Source organism: Rhinoderma darwinii, chromosome 12, assembly GCF_050947455.1.
Source record: "Rhinoderma darwinii isolate aRhiDar2 chromosome 12, aRhiDar2.hap1, whole genome shotgun sequence".
NCBI lineage: Eukaryota > Metazoa > Chordata > Amphibia > Anura > Rhinodermatidae > Rhinoderma > Rhinoderma darwinii.
In genome coordinates, this window is record NC_134698.1 from 14,117,135 (window position 1) to 14,137,094 (window position 19,960).

General features: G+C 45.4%; 1 protein-coding gene across 1 annotated transcript; it reads right to left on the reverse strand.

Moving 5' to 3' along the window:
* Positions 1 to 9,172: 9,172 nt before the first annotated feature.
* On the reverse strand, positions 9,173 to 14,797 carry LOC142664403 (germ cell nuclear acidic protein-like). Its single transcript, XM_075843474.1, has 8 exons — positions 14,726 to 14,797; positions 14,409 to 14,471; positions 10,477 to 10,561; positions 10,355 to 10,394; positions 10,045 to 10,189; positions 9,830 to 9,959; positions 9,525 to 9,732; positions 9,173 to 9,260 (listed from the first exon to the last, which is right to left on the reverse strand). Exons 1-8 carry the CDS (start codon positions 14,795 to 14,797, stop codon positions 9,173 to 9,175), a joined length of 831 nt encoding a protein of 276 aa, XP_075699589.1.
* Positions 14,798 to 19,960: the final 5,163 nt, after the last annotated feature.

Consider the following 19,960-nt stretch of genomic DNA (forward strand, 5'->3'; position numbering starts at 1 on the left):
GTCATCTTAGCAGTAGCCCCTATGTCCCAGTCAAAAAGCTGTCAGAGATGGTCTGTGATAGGCCTGTCGTCATTTCAGCAATATCGAAGATATAAACAAGCCGCTTCGTACTAGCGCATTCTTCCATATTGCTGAGGTATCCATGGTCCCCGCTTCATATGTACATACTGAAATAACTTATAGCTATATCCCCTTCATAACAGTAGGAAATAACTTATAGCTATATCCCCTTCATAACAGTAGGTTTAAGCATTCTTGTCAGATGAAGCCAGTCTAAATTATGGTCTACGGGCAATTAATCACCCTTCTGCTATCAAAAGATCCATCTATTATTACTCTCATAGCCACTAAACAATACCAGCGCAACATTACACCAAATCTCAGCCTCTTGCTGGAACTACACATATAACCTACTCAGGAATCTGATATCGAAGAACTGCATGACAACATTCAGCAATACATGTGTACATATGTTTCGGAGCCATCTAGAGATCTGACCACGAGCCCCAAATAACACTTGCTATTAATGTTGAGTCCCATTTATGGCTGGAGTTGCCTCGCCGGTCTGATGCGTTGCGGTCCGGGTTGAGGTGGATCCATCGGGCGATTCCTTCCACGTCGAGATGGCCGGTAATTCAGGGATGCAGAAATCCAGTCCGGAACGGCGGTCGGTGGGATATACAGAAAAACAAAAAGCGCGGGCAAATCTTGCGGGGTGTGAATGGTAATCATCGAGCCCTGCTTTCTGACAATAAGGTGAAGCGGAAATCCCCACATATATGTCGCTTCAGCATCTCTGATTATGTCCAGCAACGGACGTAGTACATGTCTCATATGCAATGTACGAGCCGATAGATCAGGCAGAATGTGAATCTCAGCACCTCGAAACTTCACATGACCCAAGTTGCGCATTTTGCGCATTAAGGTGTCCTTAACGGTAAAATAATGGATTCTGCAGACAATATCTCGAGGTCTCCCCGGATCTTGTGACACCGGCCCCAATGCTCTGTGTACTCTGTCCAGTTCAATATGATTGTCCAGGGGCTCCCCCAAAATGCCATTGAACATTTCCGTCACCAGGGCCCGGATATTATTTCCCTCTGTATTTTCTGGTAGTCCCCTGATACGCACATTATTGCGCCTGTTCCTTTACGTTTTTAAACACTAAAAAAGTATTGAAACGTGTAGCTCGGCGTATACAGAGACTATAATGGGTCAAATCTAGACCAAAATAACATCAGTTTCGTCTATGTTTGTCATGGTTTACGTTGGGATACTGTTTTTCGAAAGCACTGAAAGGCGTAGTCTGCTACGGTATCCTGTACTTCAAAAGAAGGTAGACGCGACGTAACTTTTTTTAAGCATTGATCTCAATGGGCGACGTATGCAAGCGTAATGCTATACATTTCTATCCGTTTACATACAGTAAATCTATCTGTTTTTTTTGGGGGTTTATATCAGTGTTCCCTTTAAAAATAAAAAGTGTAAATTTTTTAGGTAAACAACGGACAGAAACATAAACCGTTGTATGAGTATACGCTAAACGTACACGCTATAAAAAACACACGTAAACAGAAAATGGTACACGTTTCTATACATTTTCAGTGGTCCATGTTTTTATAAAATAAAAACGTATATGCTCACTGGATAGCAGAAACCAATCAGAGCTCAGCTTTCATTTTTCCTCAGCAGATTAAGAAATGAAAGCTGAGCTCTGATTGGTTGCTATAGGCAACAAGGACAGTTTTACTGTTAGGCAGTTTTGATCTCATATAGTTTTTGGGTAATAAATAAATGACAACTTTCCCATCATCCGCTGTGTATATAAATCTAGAATGTAATCAGCTTATGTGTCTACCTGGGACACCCGGAGTGGAGACCGGAAATTATATCAAACTTCTCATTATAAGAAGCGTCGCTGGGAAAGTTTATTTCGTTCTTCATCAGTAATATCGTCAGTAATCGTTAAAATCTGAGCCGCTCATCTGTAAACTTGTAGGAATTGTGTTCAGCCTTCCCATAATTATATCAGTTTATTCCCAGAAAATGTCTGCCACCCAGCTTTCCCACACTCCAGAATGGCCCATTTCCCTAGCAATGCAACAATATGGAGTCATGGGAGGAAACGCGATATTACTCTGTGTCTAAGAAACTTGTATTACAATCCCTATAAACTATAATGACAGACGAGGCGCTACTGGACTCTGAAAACACCTGGGGAACTGGTTTACAGGGAAGTGGGGGAGGGACGGGGGTGCAACATTTTTCACCATCAACCCGTGACCAGTTTATTTTTCCCCCCAAATAATTGACCTCATCATACGTACATATAGCACACCTCTAAATATAAATAATACCCCCATAATATGACCAATTATTACCACCATACACCAGACAGGTAAATATTGTATAGGACTGATCAGCCGCATTCAGAATAATCAACAATCATCCAAAGACTCAAAGGTGACGTCTTCTCTGATTGTAGTCATTCATCGTCCTCGTCTTTTCCACCTGGTCCATACCGGCATGAAGGCTTCTACCTGCTGTGATGCATCTCTACTTACCAGGCATCTTTGGCTCTTTGCTTTTACCCCACATACCTCCAATGCCAGTCACAGATTGTGCCTACGACAGCCACGGTGTCCCTTATTCCAGCCCCAATGCTCCCATAATTGCCATAATGCCCCCTATGCCAGACACAATACTTCCATACCAGCCACAAAACCTTCAATGCCCCTATGCCAGCCAAAGTGCCCCCATGTCAGGCACTAAGTCCTCCATGCCTGCTTTAATTCCCCTATGCCTGCCACAATTCCCTTCCTTTTCCATTTGCCCAGCCTCTGCTTACCGGGGTCTGTGTCTGGCAGCTCCGTAGAAATAAATGGAGCGCCGGTCGCGCTTCTGCGCTTGAGTGGCCGGCGCTCCTTTCATTTTTATTGAGCTGCTGGATGCAGACCCCGGTAGTCCGAGATTTCTAATGTACAACTTCGGGGGACCTTTGGTTCGGTTGGTGCGATCACACATGTATCCCCTATCCTGTTAATAGGGGATATATGTCTTTTGTGGGACAAACGATAGGCTACAGGCCGGGTTTTTTTTGGGGGGGGGGGTTGGGGCTGTATGGCGTTATCTCCAGGGTGGGTGCTGTACGGCGTTATCTACAGGGGGGCTGTATGGCGTTATCTACAGGGGGCTGTACGGCGTTATCTACAGGGGGGCTGTATGGCGTTATCTACAGGGGGGCTGTATGGGGTTGTCTACAGGGGGGACTCTGTATGGCGTTATCTACAGGGGGGCTGTATGGCGTTATCTACAGGGGGGCTGTATGGGGTTGTCTACAGGGGGCTGTATGGTGCTATATACAGGGGAGCTGTATGGTGCTATATACAGGGGGCTGTATGGTGCTATATACAGGGAGGGGGCTGTATGGCACTATCTACAGGGGACTGTATGACGCTATATACAGGGAGGGGGCTATCTACAGGGGGGCTGTATGACGCTATATACAGGGGGGGCTGAGTGGTGCTATACACCGGGAGGGGGCTGTATGACGCTATCTACAGGGGGGGCTGTATGGCTCTATCTACAGGGGGGCTGTATGACGCTATATACAGGGTGGCTGAATGGTGCTATACACCGGGAGGGGGCTGTATGAAGCTATCTACAGGGGGGGCTGTATGGCTCTATCTACAGGGGGGGCTGTATGGCGCTTTATACAGGGAGGGGGCTGTATGGCGCTATCTACAGGGGGCTGTATGGTGCTATATACAGGGGGCTGTGTATGGCGCTATCTACAGGGGGGGCTGTATGGTACTATCTATAGGGGGAGCTGTGGGCCGGAATCTAAAGGGAAGCTCTATCTACAAGTGGGGGGTTGTGTTGCACCCAGGGGAGGGGGGGTAGTCAAATGTTTGCAATGGGGCCCAGTGTTTCCTAGTTACACCCCTGGTCATAGAGTAAAGATAATTTTGTGGGTTTATAAGAGTCATTTAAAAAACAAATGACAAACTCCGCTCTTCTGTATCTGATAAAATGAACTCTGCTATACCTGTGAACATCAGCTCTTCTACATCTAAATGTTACATCTGACTGCAAATTTAGATACTTACATTTGGCATCCGGTATTTGGTGACCTGGTGACCAAAGCTTTATAAATATTATTTTTTGTGGAATTTCTCCTAATTCTGTAAAAGAAGAAATTATCATTTGTATCAGTAAATTCTTTATATTTTTTTGCTGCTAAATAAATAAAATAACATCTAAATCTATTTACCCCCCTGACTACACCATGTCTGGAGTCATTACTACACATGGCTGGTACTACTGCTCTCATCATCTTCCCCTGCATAGGAATTATGGACATCATACAGATCTGAAGCCTCCAGTAGAAGTTACAATGTCAGGTTTACTACATGATTACAGCTCTGAAGCCGCTCACCGAATAAAAAGAAAGAGGACCTGGGAATATAAAAGGAAATGGCCGGAATTACAGGATAAAATGAATAAAACCTACCAGTCGCTATCTGTACCAAGCTTATGTCCTAAATAAAACACATGACAACGTATATAGAAAATGTGGGAGTGGCCACAGCTTTATTATTTAAATTATAACACAGATAATTAAATATATAAATAGATAAATAACAAATCGCCCTGAAGGTAAAGTAAAAACCGCTTTGAAAAACGCACCAAATCGCAGTAAAAACGCATACGGTTTTTGGATACGGTTTGGAATACACCCTTAGAGACACTTATTTCTCAGCGCTGCCCCTCCCCCTCCTCACAGTCCTTACCATTGACTGGATTAGGTGGAACTTCTTATACTTTTTTATTCCTTTTTCAAATATTTTCTTCTCCTCCACTGTCCAGCCTTTTCTGATTGATGTAAATATTGGCAGATCATCCAATGCTTCCTCTATATTATAATTGTTTGACATCAATAGCTCAAGTGCCTGGAAGGGAAGGATGATATAATGTTAGCGGGAGATGGTGACATGTGAGGATAATACTAGGACTAGCATGCCTCCTAACTTTCAATTACTGTAAAGAGGGACAACTTTTTTCAATTTAAACCACGCCTCTAATCCCGCCCAATCCCCTCCCATACACACCCGGTTCAGCCGGGCCAGAGCATTCACAATCTGGGGATTCTGCTCCAGGTAAAGCCCCTGATGTCACTGTCCATATATGGATAGTAATGCCAGGAGCTTCTCCAGGAACAGAATCCCCAGCCTTAGCGTCGGCAAGTTCTGGACAGGGATTCTGTTCCTGCAGGAGCCACCGAACTCACTGTCCATATATGGACAGTGACGTCAGCGGCTGCCTCTAGGAACGGAATCCCCAGCCAGAGGGTCAACTCTGTGGCAGGGGATTCCGTTCCTGGAGAAGCTACTGACGTCACTGTCCATACATAGACAATGATGTCAAGGGCTTCACCAGGCTCAGCGCTTTAAGTAGCACTGTGCCAGGGGAGTACTCGTCGAGTACTCATCGCTTTGTACTAATGCTGAATCAGGAAACTGATGGTTCCCTGCTTCAGCATTGGGTTCTACTGTATCTGCGTCCTGGGGACACCAGGACATACCCCCGGCCGCAGCAGGACACTGCCTGGAGTCCGGGACTGTCCCGCTAAATCTGGGACGGTTGGGAGGTATGCCATAAAGAGTAAGGAACAGCCGTGATCATTTTTATGCAGAGTTTGGTACATAGGAGTGGAAGATCAGCTGTGGTCAAACTTACGCAAAGATCGGTACACTGATAGCAATAGTGATAAGCATGGCAAAGCTTGATTACTGGCAAGCCATAATAATTAATCACCGGAAATACAAAGCTGTTCGAGTATATAGGGCAGCAAATTTTGGGATTGGCTACATAGCAGGTGCCATCCATAACTAATTACCAAAAGCAGCAAACACAGCGAGGACACAGCTAGGACAAGTAAGGATCTCTGTAGCGGAGCTGTAATGCTGCAAAGCGAAACTGGAGAGTCCAGAGTTCAAGTCCAGGGAGTAAAGTTCCTGACAGCAGATCTATGAGAAGTTCCGTGTTACGTCTGTGTAGATTTCCAGCTTCTGGATGTCAACATTGTTTTTCCTTTTATTGAGACTTTGAGAACAGTGAGAAATAGAAACACAAAGTATATTAGAAAATTGTTCTTATTACACAATGATTATCATTTATTTACATAGAAATCAAAAATTATTTTATTCCTATTTAATCTTTTCTTCTCTGAAAAATAGTAAAAGCCTTAAACGATGTGGAGAAAATGATATTTTTGTTAGTCACAGATTCGGAGACACAATGTTCTGTAATATACGTATTTGATTTATGGAAATGAAAATCATTATCTGTAAACCACTTTTTTAACCAGGTTCATTTACTGACAACAGATGTAATTTTTATTATATTCAGCTGAAAGATCATCAACTCGGGCCAGAACTTGTCATCTATCGGTAGAAGAGTTTCTGTCACTGGATTCTATTCCTTTCTGTATTTCTTAGATTTCTGTACAGAAGAGTTTTTAATTTATTCAGGAGATTGCAGAAGATTTTTCACAACCATGTACATCAGTTATCTTTGCTTCCGTTAAAAAAAATTTTATTGCATTTTTGGATGCGCTGCGCACAACGTTGTGTTGTCAGGACCCATCAGGACCCGAGAAGGGCAAGTATAGGAACACTGTCTGCTGAGCCCTGTATCTAAAGTAAAATATTTATGGAACCTTGTAAAATGCTCATAAATGTTCAAAACAGAATCGCGGGGACGACCTGTCACTGATTAGCTAAAAGCACGGCCAATGAAAGAGGCCAAAACCACTAAATGGTGGGAATTGATGTCTTGAATTTCAATAGAAGATAATTTGCTTATTACCCAATGAGAACATAGTGGGCCCCCTATTATTCCAGTGCACTAGACCTTGACCTACGTCACCCTTCCAACACTGGGGACCCAATCGGGACACTGGTTTGCGCCCTTGTGTTCCCTATGCACATGGATCATCATCTATGAAGGGGATGTAAAGGATCTGCCGGACACAGCTTCTGTGTCGATGCCCGTGGTTAGTCAGTCTGCACCTGCTCCTAAGTCTGATCGAGTGACCCCTCCTACCAATCAGGCTGGGAGGCTGAGGAGTGGGAGAGCCTATCACAGCCTGGCCAGATGGAGCTAGCTCCCGCCCTCTGTCTATTTATACCTTCACTTCCTGCTCCTCCTTTGCCTGTGATTCTCCTGTTTCCTGGCAGTGCTGCTGCTGCTTGAACTATTTGTCCCTGCTTCATATTGACCCTGGCTTACTGACTACTCTCCTGCTCTGCGTTTGGTACCTCGTACACTCCTGGTTTGACCCGGCTCGTTCACTACTCTCCTGCTCTGCGTTTGGTACCTCGTACACTCCTGGTTTGACTCGGCTCGTTCACTTCTCTTGTTGCTCACGGTGTTGCCGTGGGCAACTGCCCCATTTTCCTTAGCTTCTGTCTAACCATGTCTGTTTGTCTGTCGTGCACTTATTGAGCGTAGGGACCGTCGCCCAGTTGTACGCCGTCGCCTAGGACGGGCCGTTGCAAGTAGGCAGGGACTGAGTGGCGGGTAGATTAGGGCTCACCTGTCTGTCTCCCTTCCCCGTCATTACAGGGATTCTTCATCATTTCAGCGTGACACATACATAGTCCTGATGCCGAGCAGCGCCAGGGCCCTATATTCGATACAGCACTTCAAGGTCATCAGTGCTGCTTCACATAAAATATCCTGATACCGCCCGGCGTCATTACATTGTATGAGCCGTGTCATGCTGAGGGAGCCGGAGGGGAGAAGAGAAACGAAAAGATGAGCATAATTTTTTAATTTCTTTTATTAATTTTTTCTATCAAGAATGTAATAGGACGTGGGGGAGGGTAGTCTGATTGGGGGGACAAGGTACGAGGCCTAGCACGGGCCTCTATCTTACCACCCTTCATAGAGTTACATTTACGCCACCCAGAACCTGGAATATATTTTACTAAATTTTATGACAGTTTTCTGATGTAAATTATAATAAATGTGTCAGGCCGCTGTAACCATGCCCCTTTTTGAAAGCCACGCCCATTTTCTACGAAAGCGATGAAAGCGGTGTAAATAGGCCAAAAAGACAAAGACTTTTAGCCGTTTTGCGACTTTGCTACTCCAGAAAACTGGTGTAGAAAGGTTAAAATATGACCCCCTATATCGCCAAAGATCCCTGGTCCTTTCACCATCTTGCCCCGGGACCTCCGCTTCCTTACATACTTATGATGGAGCCAATTATTCTGTGGTTGGTAAACAGCGGGACTCATGTTTATCGGGAAAAATGTTGGCGCTACTTAATGTTCATGTCTTACTTTACCATCATTGTGTCCAAGATGTTTCCAGAGTCTAGCAGCGCCGCTGTGCCCATCATATAGTGCCACATGCAGCTTCCTGGTACTGAACCCATCTCTGCCAACAGAGGAAGATGGCGGCTACAAGGGAGATCAGCGGCAGGAGCGCTCCTTGTCCAGGGTGAAGGGAATGGGCAGAATCTGTTCCTATGTAATAGTCTCTAGGTGTTGTCTGAATGACTGACATCAAACTCCTTGTGTATATGCAGATGTAGCAGCAGCGGTTGTGGCTCCGTACAATGTTATATTACACGTCTCAGCTGCTGCAGAACCTCTTTGACTCTTCCAGTTTAGCACACGATTCTATGGTCCAGAATTTTCTTGTATTACTGACGCCATACAACATTACAACCAAAAATTGTCATTTATAAGAGATGTTTTATTTAATGATGGATTTATATCCTGTGGTTGGTTTTATAGCGCCAGCATATAGTTTAGCGCTGTACAGGGATCATCATCCTTGACCTATCAGTATATTTTTTTAAGTGTGGGAGGAAACCGGAGTACCCGGAGGAAACCCACGCAAACACGGGGAGAACATACAAACTCCATGCAGATGTTGTCCTGGGTCAGATTGTATACGAGACCCCGATCCTGCATGGCAACAGCGCTAACCACTGAGCCACCGTGCCGCCCCAAAATATATGACATGACCATATTGTGGTGGAAGATAGAGATGTCACTTTCCACAGGTCTTCTGGATGACTTCTTCTATGTGCTGCCATCTTTGCTGGTTTTTATTCTGGCTGATGATGGAGCATGATGGCTACTGATGGATCTTCTCAGTTCTTGGTCACGAGGACCATCTTGTTGTGACAGGAGCCACACAAAAACCTCTCGGTGTCAAGAGACTCTGTCCATCGTCCAACTCTAGGGGGAGAAAAAGCTTATATTAAAGACAAATCCTAAAAACCCAAACAGATCCAGAATAAATGATGGAACCCCCTTATATTCTTTCTGTAGAGACTAGTCTCCAGACAACAGTAAAGCAAGCAGTGGTGGTAACTAACCCATTATACATACTCAAGTATTACAGAAAAAGGGCAGAAATACTAGAACATGACCCCTCCAGCCTCAGGTCCGGTCTTTCTCTGCTTGACACAATGTTGGCTTTTATAACAGATGGCATCTTACCTGAATTGGCACCCTGAGCATTCATAGACCACCGGGTAGTGGATCTCATAATCATGGTGTTGTGTAATGGGTGGCAGCTCAGGGTGAGCCAGGTTGGCCTCCTCACAGTAGAACTTCCATAGCCGGCCATGGCAATCCTCCGCTCGTCCATCGATGATCCAGCAGGCAGCGTGACACATCTCATGGATCAATGTGTTTTTAACTCGTTCTGAAGACAGAGGAGGAAATAATTACAATCAGTATTAACGACACTTGGAAGATTTCACAGCAGCAGATCTAGAAATGGTCCATGATGTGACACCGACCTGCAGAATCGCAGACTTTGTCCGATAGTTGGATAATGGCGCTGCGATCCCCATTGTTATTAAGGAAGCCGGTGCGACCGCATGTTTTTCTCAGCCTTTTATTCCAGCTGATGTCCATGTGTTCAGGAAGCTACAGAAGAAGGAAGGAGAAAATCTAGAAATATGACAGAGACACCTTTACATCTATGATACACGGAGGTTTTCTGACCGTATACCTGATTGTCAAAGACGCTCTGGTTGTAGAACTCGTACAGACGTCTTGTCAGCTCCTGTTTGTTCTGATGGAAATTGGTCACATATTTGGATCTGGGAGAAGTCAGGTCTCTCAGGAAACAGTTATTGATGGGACGCTCCTGTCTCCTGATAATAAAACATAATAGAAGTTCACATATTAATAATGGAAATATTCTAAGAACATACACAATATGGAAACACACATAAAAGCTTATCTGAGAGTAATTATACTGCCACCTAGTGACCAGATAACATGAACTAGATAACATGGTTTATAGAGAAATACTCTACCTTGTCTCCTTCTGCAAAAAGCTGAATGGAGAATTGGGCTCTGGAAAATACAAAAAAATAGCGTCATATACTTATCAGTAATTCAGTTTTCCTAATCAAGAAAAAAAATCTTTATTGTATACCTGACTCTATATGTAACAGGGAAGGACCAAAGAAACCATCATCATCCTCAAGGCTACTTGGAGACCTTGGAATAGGCGGGTGAGACTGGAATAACGAAACATAAGACTAAAACAATTAAAATGAAGGAGAAGAAACAATGTAAAAGTGTAACTAAATACTGTAGAGAAGTGACCGCCGCAGTGGCGGACACAGACTGCAAAAGGCCCCTGTGCAGATAATGTGCCAGGGCCCCCCCCCCCCACCCCGCAAACTTCTCATGGCCGACGGTCCGCTTTCAGCTGCATCGCTGGGTCTCCTAAGTGACCCAACAATGCAGCACTAGCAGCCGGGGCGTCACTAAGGCTGGGTTCACACACACACTATTTACGGACGTAATTTGGGCGTTTTAGCATTGAATTACATCCGAAAATGCGGCTCAAAAGCGTCGGAAAACATCTGCCCATTCATTTGAATGGGTCTTACGATGTTCTGTGCCGATGGTCATTTTTTTTTACGCGCCGCTGTCGAAAGGCGGCGCGTAAAAAACTGCCTGTCACTTCTTCAGATGTAAATGGAGCCGTTTTCCATGGACTCCATGGAAAACCAGCTTCAATTACTTCCGTAGTGGACGCAGCAAAAGACGCCTGCACATGCCATTACGGCTGAAATTACGGTGCTGTTTTCTCCTGAAAACAGCACAGTAATTTCAGCCGTAACAGATGCTGCCGTGTGAACATACCCTCAGGGCTTAAAATGTCCGGGAAATAGCCCCAATACATATGTGTCCGCCCCAAAAAAAAGTGTGTGTATAGGAGACAGCATAGCATATCTATAGCACTACGACCCTATAAACTATGGATAGGATTAGATACAGTGGCTGAGCAGACAGTATCACACATGATAGGATTAGATACAGTGGCTCAGAAGGCAGTATCACACATGATAGGATTAGATACACAGCTCAGCAGACAGTATCACACATGATAGGATTAGATACAGTGGCCCAGCAGACAGTATCACACATGATAGGATTAGATACAGTGGCTCAGCAGACAGTACCACACATGATAGGATTAGATACAGTGGCTCAGCAGACAGTACCACACATGATAGGATTAGATACAGTGGCTCAGCAGACAGTATCACACATGATAGGATTAGATACAGTGGCTCAGCAGACAGTACCACACATTATAGGATTAGATACAGTGGCTCAGCAGACAGTATCACACATGATAGGATTAGATACAGTGGCTCAGCAGACAGTATCACACATGATCGGATTAGATATAGGGCCCAGCACAGTATCATACATGATTGGATTAGATACACAGCTCAGCAGACTGTATCACACATGATAGGATTAGATACAGGGCCCAGCTCGCTGACATTGCGGCTCCAGCGCTGGACCCAGGAAAGGTAAGAATAATAATTTTGCTTCTTTATGTGTTACTGATTATTTTTGTGTGTTTGTGTTTTTTTTACAGGTTCGGTTGTTGGACTTCGGATACGAGGACTTCAATGACGGCGTTTTTTTTATTCTCAATAAAATGGTTAATGAGGGTTGTGTTTTTATTTCAATAAAAAAAATTTCTATGTGCTTGTATCTTTTTAAACTTTATTATCACCGCCTTAGTAATGGCCGCTGGCTGATTGACAACCTCCATTACTAAGGCGAGGCTTAATGTTAGCCGGTGCAGAGTCTACACTAACCCCCATTATTACCCCGGTACCCACCGCCACCAGGGGTACTGGGAAGAGCCGGGTACAAACCAGTACCCGACCAGCTGTAGTGACGGGCAGGCACCGGGGTGGCCGCAGGCTGGTAGTATTAGGCTGGGGAAGGCCAAAAACAGTGGCCCTTCCCACCCTTGTAATGCTGCCTGCTGCTGCTGTGTTGTATCTGGCTGGTTATGAAAATTGGGGGGGACCCGACATCGTTCTTTCCAATTATTTTTTAAATGACGTGGCGTCCCCCCCATTTTCATAACCAGCCAGATACAATAAAGCAGCAGCAGCCTAGCATCACCAGGGTAGGAAGGGCCACTGTATCTGGCCTTTCCCCTCCTGATAATACCAGCCTGCGGCCACCCCAGTGGCCGACCATCACTACAGATGGTCAGGTACTGGATCGTACCCGGCTCTTCCCAGCACCCCTGGTGGCGGTGGGTACCGGGGTAATAAAGGGGGTTAGTGTTAGCCTCTGCACCGGCTAACACTAAGCCCTGCCTTAGCAATGGATGCTGTCAATCAGCCGGCGGCCATTACTAAGGCGGTAGTAATATAGTTTAAAAAAAACCACAAAGACATAGAAAAAATATTTTATTGAAATAAAAAAAAAAAACACAACCCTCATTAACCATTTTATTAATAAAAAAAAAAGCTGTCATCGAAGTAGTCCTGGAATCCGCCGTAGTCCAACGACCGAACCTGTAAGAAAACACACAAAAAATGATTAGTAACACATGTGTTAGGGTATGTGCACACACACTAATTACGTCCGGAATTGACGGACGTATTTCGGCCGCAAGTACCGGACCGAACACACTGCAGGGAGCCGGGCTCCTAGCATCATAGTTATGTACGACGCTAGGAGTCCCTGCCTCGCTGCCGGACAACTGTCCGGTACTGAAAACATGATTACAGTACAGGACAGTTGTCCCACAGCGAGGCAGGGACTCCTAGCGTCGTACATAAGTACGACGCTAGGAGCCCGGCTCCCTGCAGTGTGTTCGGTCCGGTACTTGCGGCCGAAATACATCCGTCACTTACGGACGTAATTAGTGTCTGTGCACATACCCTAAGGCTTAGATACAGGGCCCATGTGTGATACTGTCTGTGGGACCCTGTATCTAAGCCTACCACAAGGTAGGCTTAGATACAGGGTCCAGCAGACAGTAATCTTATACAGTATAAGATTACTGTGTGCTGGGGCCCTGTATCTAAACCTACAGTGTGGTAGGCTTAGATACAGGGCCCAGCAGACAGGATCACGCATGGGCCATGTATCTAAGCCTACCATGTGATTGGCTTAGATACAGGGCCCAGCAGACAGCATCACACAATCTGTGATCCTGTCTCATGGGCCCCCTAAGCCTGCTACATCGTAGGCTTAGGGGTTGTGCAGTCCCTAAACATTGATGGCCTATCCTCAGGATAGGCCATCAATAGCTGATGTGTCGCCCGGGACCCGCAAATCAGCTGTTTTGAAGGGGCCGCAGCACTCGTACGAGAGCTGCTTCCCCTTCATTTCACTACTCGCCCACACTGTGAATCGCCGAAACCGATTCACAGTGTGACCGGAATGAAGTGACAGGAATGAAGGGGAGCAGCTCTCGTACGAGTGCTGCGGCCCCTTCAAAACAGCTGATTGGCGGGTCCCAGGAGTCGGACCCCGCCAGTCAGGGCTATCTTACCTTCCTCTTCGGCCGCGGCGGGAGTTCTGTCGTCTCGATGCTGTGCGCGGCGCATAGCGCTGTGACGTCATGTGCTGCGCACAGCGCCTGACGTCAGGACCTCCGCTGCGATCCGGAACCAGGAAGGTAAGTAAAGTATGTTACTATAGTAACAGGGGCCCGCGGCCCGAGTTACTATAGTAACTTTTTATTGATGTGGTGCGGGGGGCCGTGGGCCCCCCTGGCTTCGGGGCCCGGTCGCAATTGCGACCGCTGCGACCCCTATAGCTACGCCAGTGGTCCACGGGCCTCTGTCTCAGTCCTCAGCATCGCGCAGCTGAGAACTGAGTCGGCCAGCAGAGGAACGGGCCCCCTTCCCACGCGGGGCCCTTGTGCAGCTGCACCGGCTGCACATGCGGTATGTCCGCCCCTGGACCGCCGACCTGATGTAGATTCTCATCACTGCCGCTGTCCTGTGTGTCCGACTCAAAAATCTCACGGCACTTTTTTTTGACCAATAACTATGAAGGAAAAAATAAAAAAAGTTACTATCTTACCTTTATAATCCCATAAATTTCAATCACAAATAGAAATACGAAGTAAAACATCTTCTCATTCTCCTGGATAAAAGGGCGGCTTTTAAATAATTTCCCCTGCTTCCCCCAAGTTACCCCAGTCTGGCACTAGTATAAGGATGGAGCTGGCACTGGTGTTGCTGCGTTTATACCCCGGTCACAGCTTGTAAACTAGAATATTGCTGTGATTTTTCTGGAGAATGGGCTGTATATACTAGGAGTGTGGCTGTAATACGGCTTTATATTACATGCACCATATTAATGTGCCATAGACAACATTGTGTAAAGCCGCCACTCACCTGGTCGTCACTGCCGCCGTCCTCTGTATCAGATTCTATAATAAAGCAACGTTTGCGCTTCTTATTTAACATTTTTGCACAATTCTAAAGCAAAAATCTCTCTCCACAAATTCTATCACCCTCAGCGGATGTGTCCGGAACTGGAACTTTTATCATCTCTTCATATTGTGACATCATCATGACATGTGTGGAATCACTGATATTGTGACATCATGACTTGAGTGACATTTTGGACTGTAATGTGTATGTATGTATGTGTATGTTTATATGTATGTATGTATGTATGTATGTGTGTGTGTATATATATATATATATATATATATATGCCTTTCTTTTGTGTGTATATACACTACCGTTCAAAAGTTTAGGGTCACTTAGAAATTTCCTTATTTTTGAAAGAAAAGCACAGTTTTTTTCAATGAAGATTACATTAAATTAATCAGAAATACACTCTATACATTGTTAATGTGGTAAATGACTATTCTATCTGCAAACGTCTGGTTTTTAATGCAATATCTACATAGGTGTATATAGGCCCATTTCCAGCAACCATCACTCCAGTGTTCTAATGGTACATTGTGTTTGCTAACTGTGTTAGAAGGCTAATGGATGATTAGAAAACACTTGCTTGAAAACCCTTGTGCAATTATGTTAGCACCGCTGTAAACAGTTTTGCTGTTTAGAGGAGCTATAAAACTGACCTTCATTTGAGCTAGTTTAGAATCTGGAGCATTACATTTGTGGGTTCGATTAAACTCTCCAAATGGCTACAAAAAGAGAGCTTTCATGTGAAACTCGACAGTCTATTCTTGTTCTTAGAAATGAAGGCTATTCCATGCGAGAAATTGCCAAGAAACTGAAGATTTCCTACAACGGTGTGTACTACGCCCTTCAGAAGACAGAACAAACAGGCTCTAACCAGAGTAGAAAGAGAAGTGGGAGGCCCCGCTGCACAATTGAGCAACAAGACAAGTACATTAGAGTCTCTAGTTTGAGAAATAGACGCCTCACAGGTCCTCAACTGGCAGCTACATTAAATAGTACCCACAAAACGCCAGTGTCAACATCTACAGTGAAGAGGCGACTCCGGGATGCAGGCCTTCAGGGCAGAGTGGCAAAGAAAAAGCCATATCTGAGACTGGCTAATAAAAGGAAAAGATTAATATGGGCAAAAGCACACAGACATTGGACAGAGGAAGATTGGAAAAAAGTGTTATGGACAGACGAATCGAAGTTTGAGGTGTTTGGATCACACATTTGTGAGACGCAGAACAACTGAAAAGATGCTGGAAGAGTGCCTGACGCCATCTGTCAAGCATGGCGGAGGTAATGTGATGGTCTGGGGTTGCTTTGGTGCTGCTAAATTGGGAGATTTGTACAAGGTAAAAGGGATTTTGAATAAGGAAGGCTATCACTCCATTTTGCAACGCCATGCCATACCCTGTGGACAGCGCTTGATTGGAGCCAATTTCATCCTAGAACAGGACAATGACCCAAAGCACACCTCCAAATTATGCAAGAACTATTTAGGGAAGAAGCAGGCAGCTGGTATTCTATCTGTAATGGAGTGGCCAGCGCAGTCACCAGATCTCAACCCCATAGAGCTGGTGTGGGAGCAGCTTGACCGTAGGGTACGCAAGAAGTGCCCATCAAGCCAATCCAACTTGTGGGAGGGGCTTCTGGAAGCATGGGGTGAAATTTCTCCCGATTACCTCAGCAGATTAACAGCTAGAATGCCAAAGGTCTGCAATGCTGTAATTGCTGCAAATGGAGGATTCTTTGACGAAAGCAAAGTTTGAAGGAGAAAATTATTATTTCAAATAAAAATCATTATTTCTAACCTTGTCAATGTCTTGACTATATTTTCTAGTCATTTTGCAACTCATTTGATAAATATAAGTGTGAGTTTTCATGGAAAACACAAAATTGTCTGGGTGACCCCAAACTTTTGAACGGTAGTGTATATATATTTATATATAGTCTGTATATTCATACATATATATATATATATGTATATGTATGTATATAGGGATCAAAGCTCAATTACCCAATGTTACAATTAAAATATCAATTATACAATAAAGAGCAAAAATTCATAAGATACAGTACAACACATACCATAATGGATATCAATAAAGTGCAATAGTGACAGTAACACCATATCATGAAAAAATTGTAATACATAAACATTAAAAATACTCACATACAATGGTGTTTATAATCGTAACTGGTATATATAAAAATAATTGGTACCATGCCATTCATATTAGATTGATTACAAAAGAGGACGTCACTCACCAGACCAGGAAAACAAATAGATATACTTCAGCTCAATAGCTGTACATGCCGGCGTTCACACCGTCACACTGCGCATGTCCGCCACAAGTCTCATTCGTTGGGCAAAAATAGATCCCCTGACTGATGGATGGAACGCAATGAGATCACCTCATTAATATTCACTGGAGACAGCCTCCGGGATGAAAGAAAGGTGCGCAGGCGCACTACATATATCGTTCCAAACTCCACCATATTAACTGATGGCCTTAACGTCCTGTCACTCTAAACGCTCCCACAAGTAGGAATCCGTGCTAGAAGTGTCATCACCATATCTCCCCATATTGCGGCGCGCATCAACTCCATTAGTCAAGCGCACATAGCGTGGCCATAGGTGTAAAGGATCTGCCAGGCACAACTTCTGTGTATACTCCCATAGGTAATCAGTCTGCACCTGAGTCTATGTCTCTGAGACTGACTCCATCTTCTACCACTCAGGATGGCAGGCTTAGGAGTGGGATAGCCTATCGCAGATTGGCCAGACGGAGCTAGCACCCGCCCTCTGTCTATTTATACCTGCCTTTCCTGTCCCTCTTTTGCTTGTGATTCTTCTCGTGTGGTTTCCTGGCCCAGCTACAGCTTCTAACTATTTGATCCTGCTCCATACTGACTACTGACTTACTGACTACTCTCCTGCTCTGCGTCTGGTACCTCGTGCACTCCTGGTTTGACTCGGCTCGTTCACCACTCTTGTTGCTCACGGTGTTGCCGTGGGCAACTGCCCCTTTCCCTTTGCTTTGTGTTCCCTTGTCTGTTTGTCTCGTGCACTTACTGAGCGTAGGGACCGCCGCCCAGTTGTACCCCGTCGCCTAGGGCGGGTCATTGCAAGTAGGCAGGGACAGAGTGGTGGGTAGATTAGGGCTCACTTGTCCGTTTCCCTACCCCCGTCATTACATAATCACAAGCCCATATACCTAGTCTGCAATGCTCCCTGACACTACTATGGACCCCCTTGAGACTCTGTCCCAGCAAATGCAGAGTCTCTCCCTACAGGTCCAGGCCCTGGCTCAGAGGGTCAACCAGCCTGACGCTACCATGGTAGTGCCCCTCACCTCACCTCTTGAACCCCACCTCAAGTTGCCTGACCGGTTCTCAGAGGACCGGAGGACTTTTCTCTCCTTTCGGGAGAGTTGTAGGCTCTACTTTCGCTTAAAGCCTCATTCCTCTGAGAGCCAGCGGGTGGGTATATTTATGTCCCGGCTCCAGGAAGGGCCCCAAGAGGGGGCCTTCTCCTTGGCTCCTGACGCCCCTGAACTTTCCTCCGTTGATCGTTTATTTTCTGCTGTCGGACTCATTTATGACAAGACTGACAGGACTGCCTTTGCCGAGAGTCAGCTGGTGACCTTACGTCAGGGTAAGAGACCTGTTGAGGAGTATTGTTCTGACTTTAGGAAGTGGTGCGTAGCTTCTCGGTGGAATGACCCTGCCTTAAGGTGCCAGTTTAGGTTGGGTTTGTCGAACGCCCTGAAAGACCTGCTAGTTAGCTATCCCTCTTCTGACTCCCTAGACCAGGTTATGGCTTTAGCGGTACGACTTGACCGACGTCTCAGGGAACGACAGCTTGAACGTTTTTGTGTTTTCCCCTCTGACTCCCCCATGATGCCTCCCGAGGTCCCATTGCTTCGCTCTTCCACGGAAGACTCGGAGGTACCTATGCAACTCGGGGCCTCCATGTCCCCCCGACAACGTAGAGAGTTCCGCTGGAAGAATGGTCTCTGCTTCTATTGTGGAGATGACAAGCATCAAGTGAACACCTGTCCTAGGCGTAAGAATAAGCAGCCGGAAAACTTCCGTGCCTAAGTGATCATCAGGGAGGACACTTGGGCGCACAGGTATTTCCCGTAAATATGAAACGTAATAAAATCTTGCTTCCCTTTCAGGTCTCTTTTGGTGGTAGGTCTGCTACCGGCATTGCCTTCGTGGATTCAGGGTCTTCTGCTAATATCATGTCTGTGGAATTTGCTATGTCTCTAGCTATGCCTTTGATTGATTTGCCTAAACCTGTCCCGGTAGTGGGTATCGACTCCACTCCTCTTGCTAATGGTTATTTTACACAGCATACCCCTGTTTTCGAACTCCTTGTTGGCTCCATGCATTTGGAGCAGTGCTCTGTACTGTTGATGCAGGGATTATCGTCCGATTTGGTTTTAGGCCTTCCCTGGTTGCAGTTGCATAATTCCACGTTTGACTGGAATACTGGGGAGCTTACCAAATGGGGTAATGAATGCTTGACGTCATGTTTTTCTGTTAATTCTATTTCTCCCCCTGAGGAGGTGAACACGCTACCTGAGTTTGTTCAGGACTTCGCTGATGTTTTCTCTAAGGAGGCCTCCGAAGTGTTACCTCCTCATAGAGAATACGATTGCGCTATCAAATTGGTACCAGGAGCTAAGCTTCCTAAGGGTAGGATATTTAATCTTTCTTGTCCCGAACGTGAAGCCATGAGAGAGTATATCCAGGAATGCCTGACCAAGGGTTACATTCGCCCCTCTACTTCTCCGGTAGGTGCTGGCTTCTTCTTCGTAGGGAAGAAGGATGGTGGTCTTAGGCCATGCATTGACTACCGTAACTTGAATAAGGTCACTGTAAGGAACCAGTATCCCCTTCCTTTCATTCCTGATCTCTTTAATCAGGTTCAGGGGGCCCAATGGTTCTCTAAGTTTGATCTACGGGGGGCGTATAACCTTATCCGCATCAAAGAGGGGGATGAGTGGAAGACTGTGTTTAACACGCCCGAAGGTCATTTCGAATACCTCGTCATGCCCTTTGGGTTGTGTAATGCTCCTGCGGTCTTCCAGAATTTCATAAATGAGATTTTGAGAGATTACCTGGGGGTATTTATTGTAGTGTACCTTGATGACATACTGGTGTTTTCCAAGGACTGGTCCTCCCACATTGAGC

Bases quoted from the DNA above. Each gene is read 5' to 3' on its own strand.
- LOC142664403 (XM_075843474.1), bottom strand. From the start codon at position 14,797: ATGTTAAATAAGAAGCGCAAACGTTGCTTTATTATAGAATCTGATACA. The intron at 10,190-10,354 runs GTAGAGTATTTC...TTTTATTATCAG, and splicing joins TTTTTGCAGAAGGAGACAAG to GAGACAGGAGCGTCCCATCA. The intron at 9,733-9,829 runs GTCGGTGTCACA...CTCTGTCTTCAG, and splicing joins CAAAGTCTGCGATTCTGCAG to AACGAGTTAAAAACACATTG.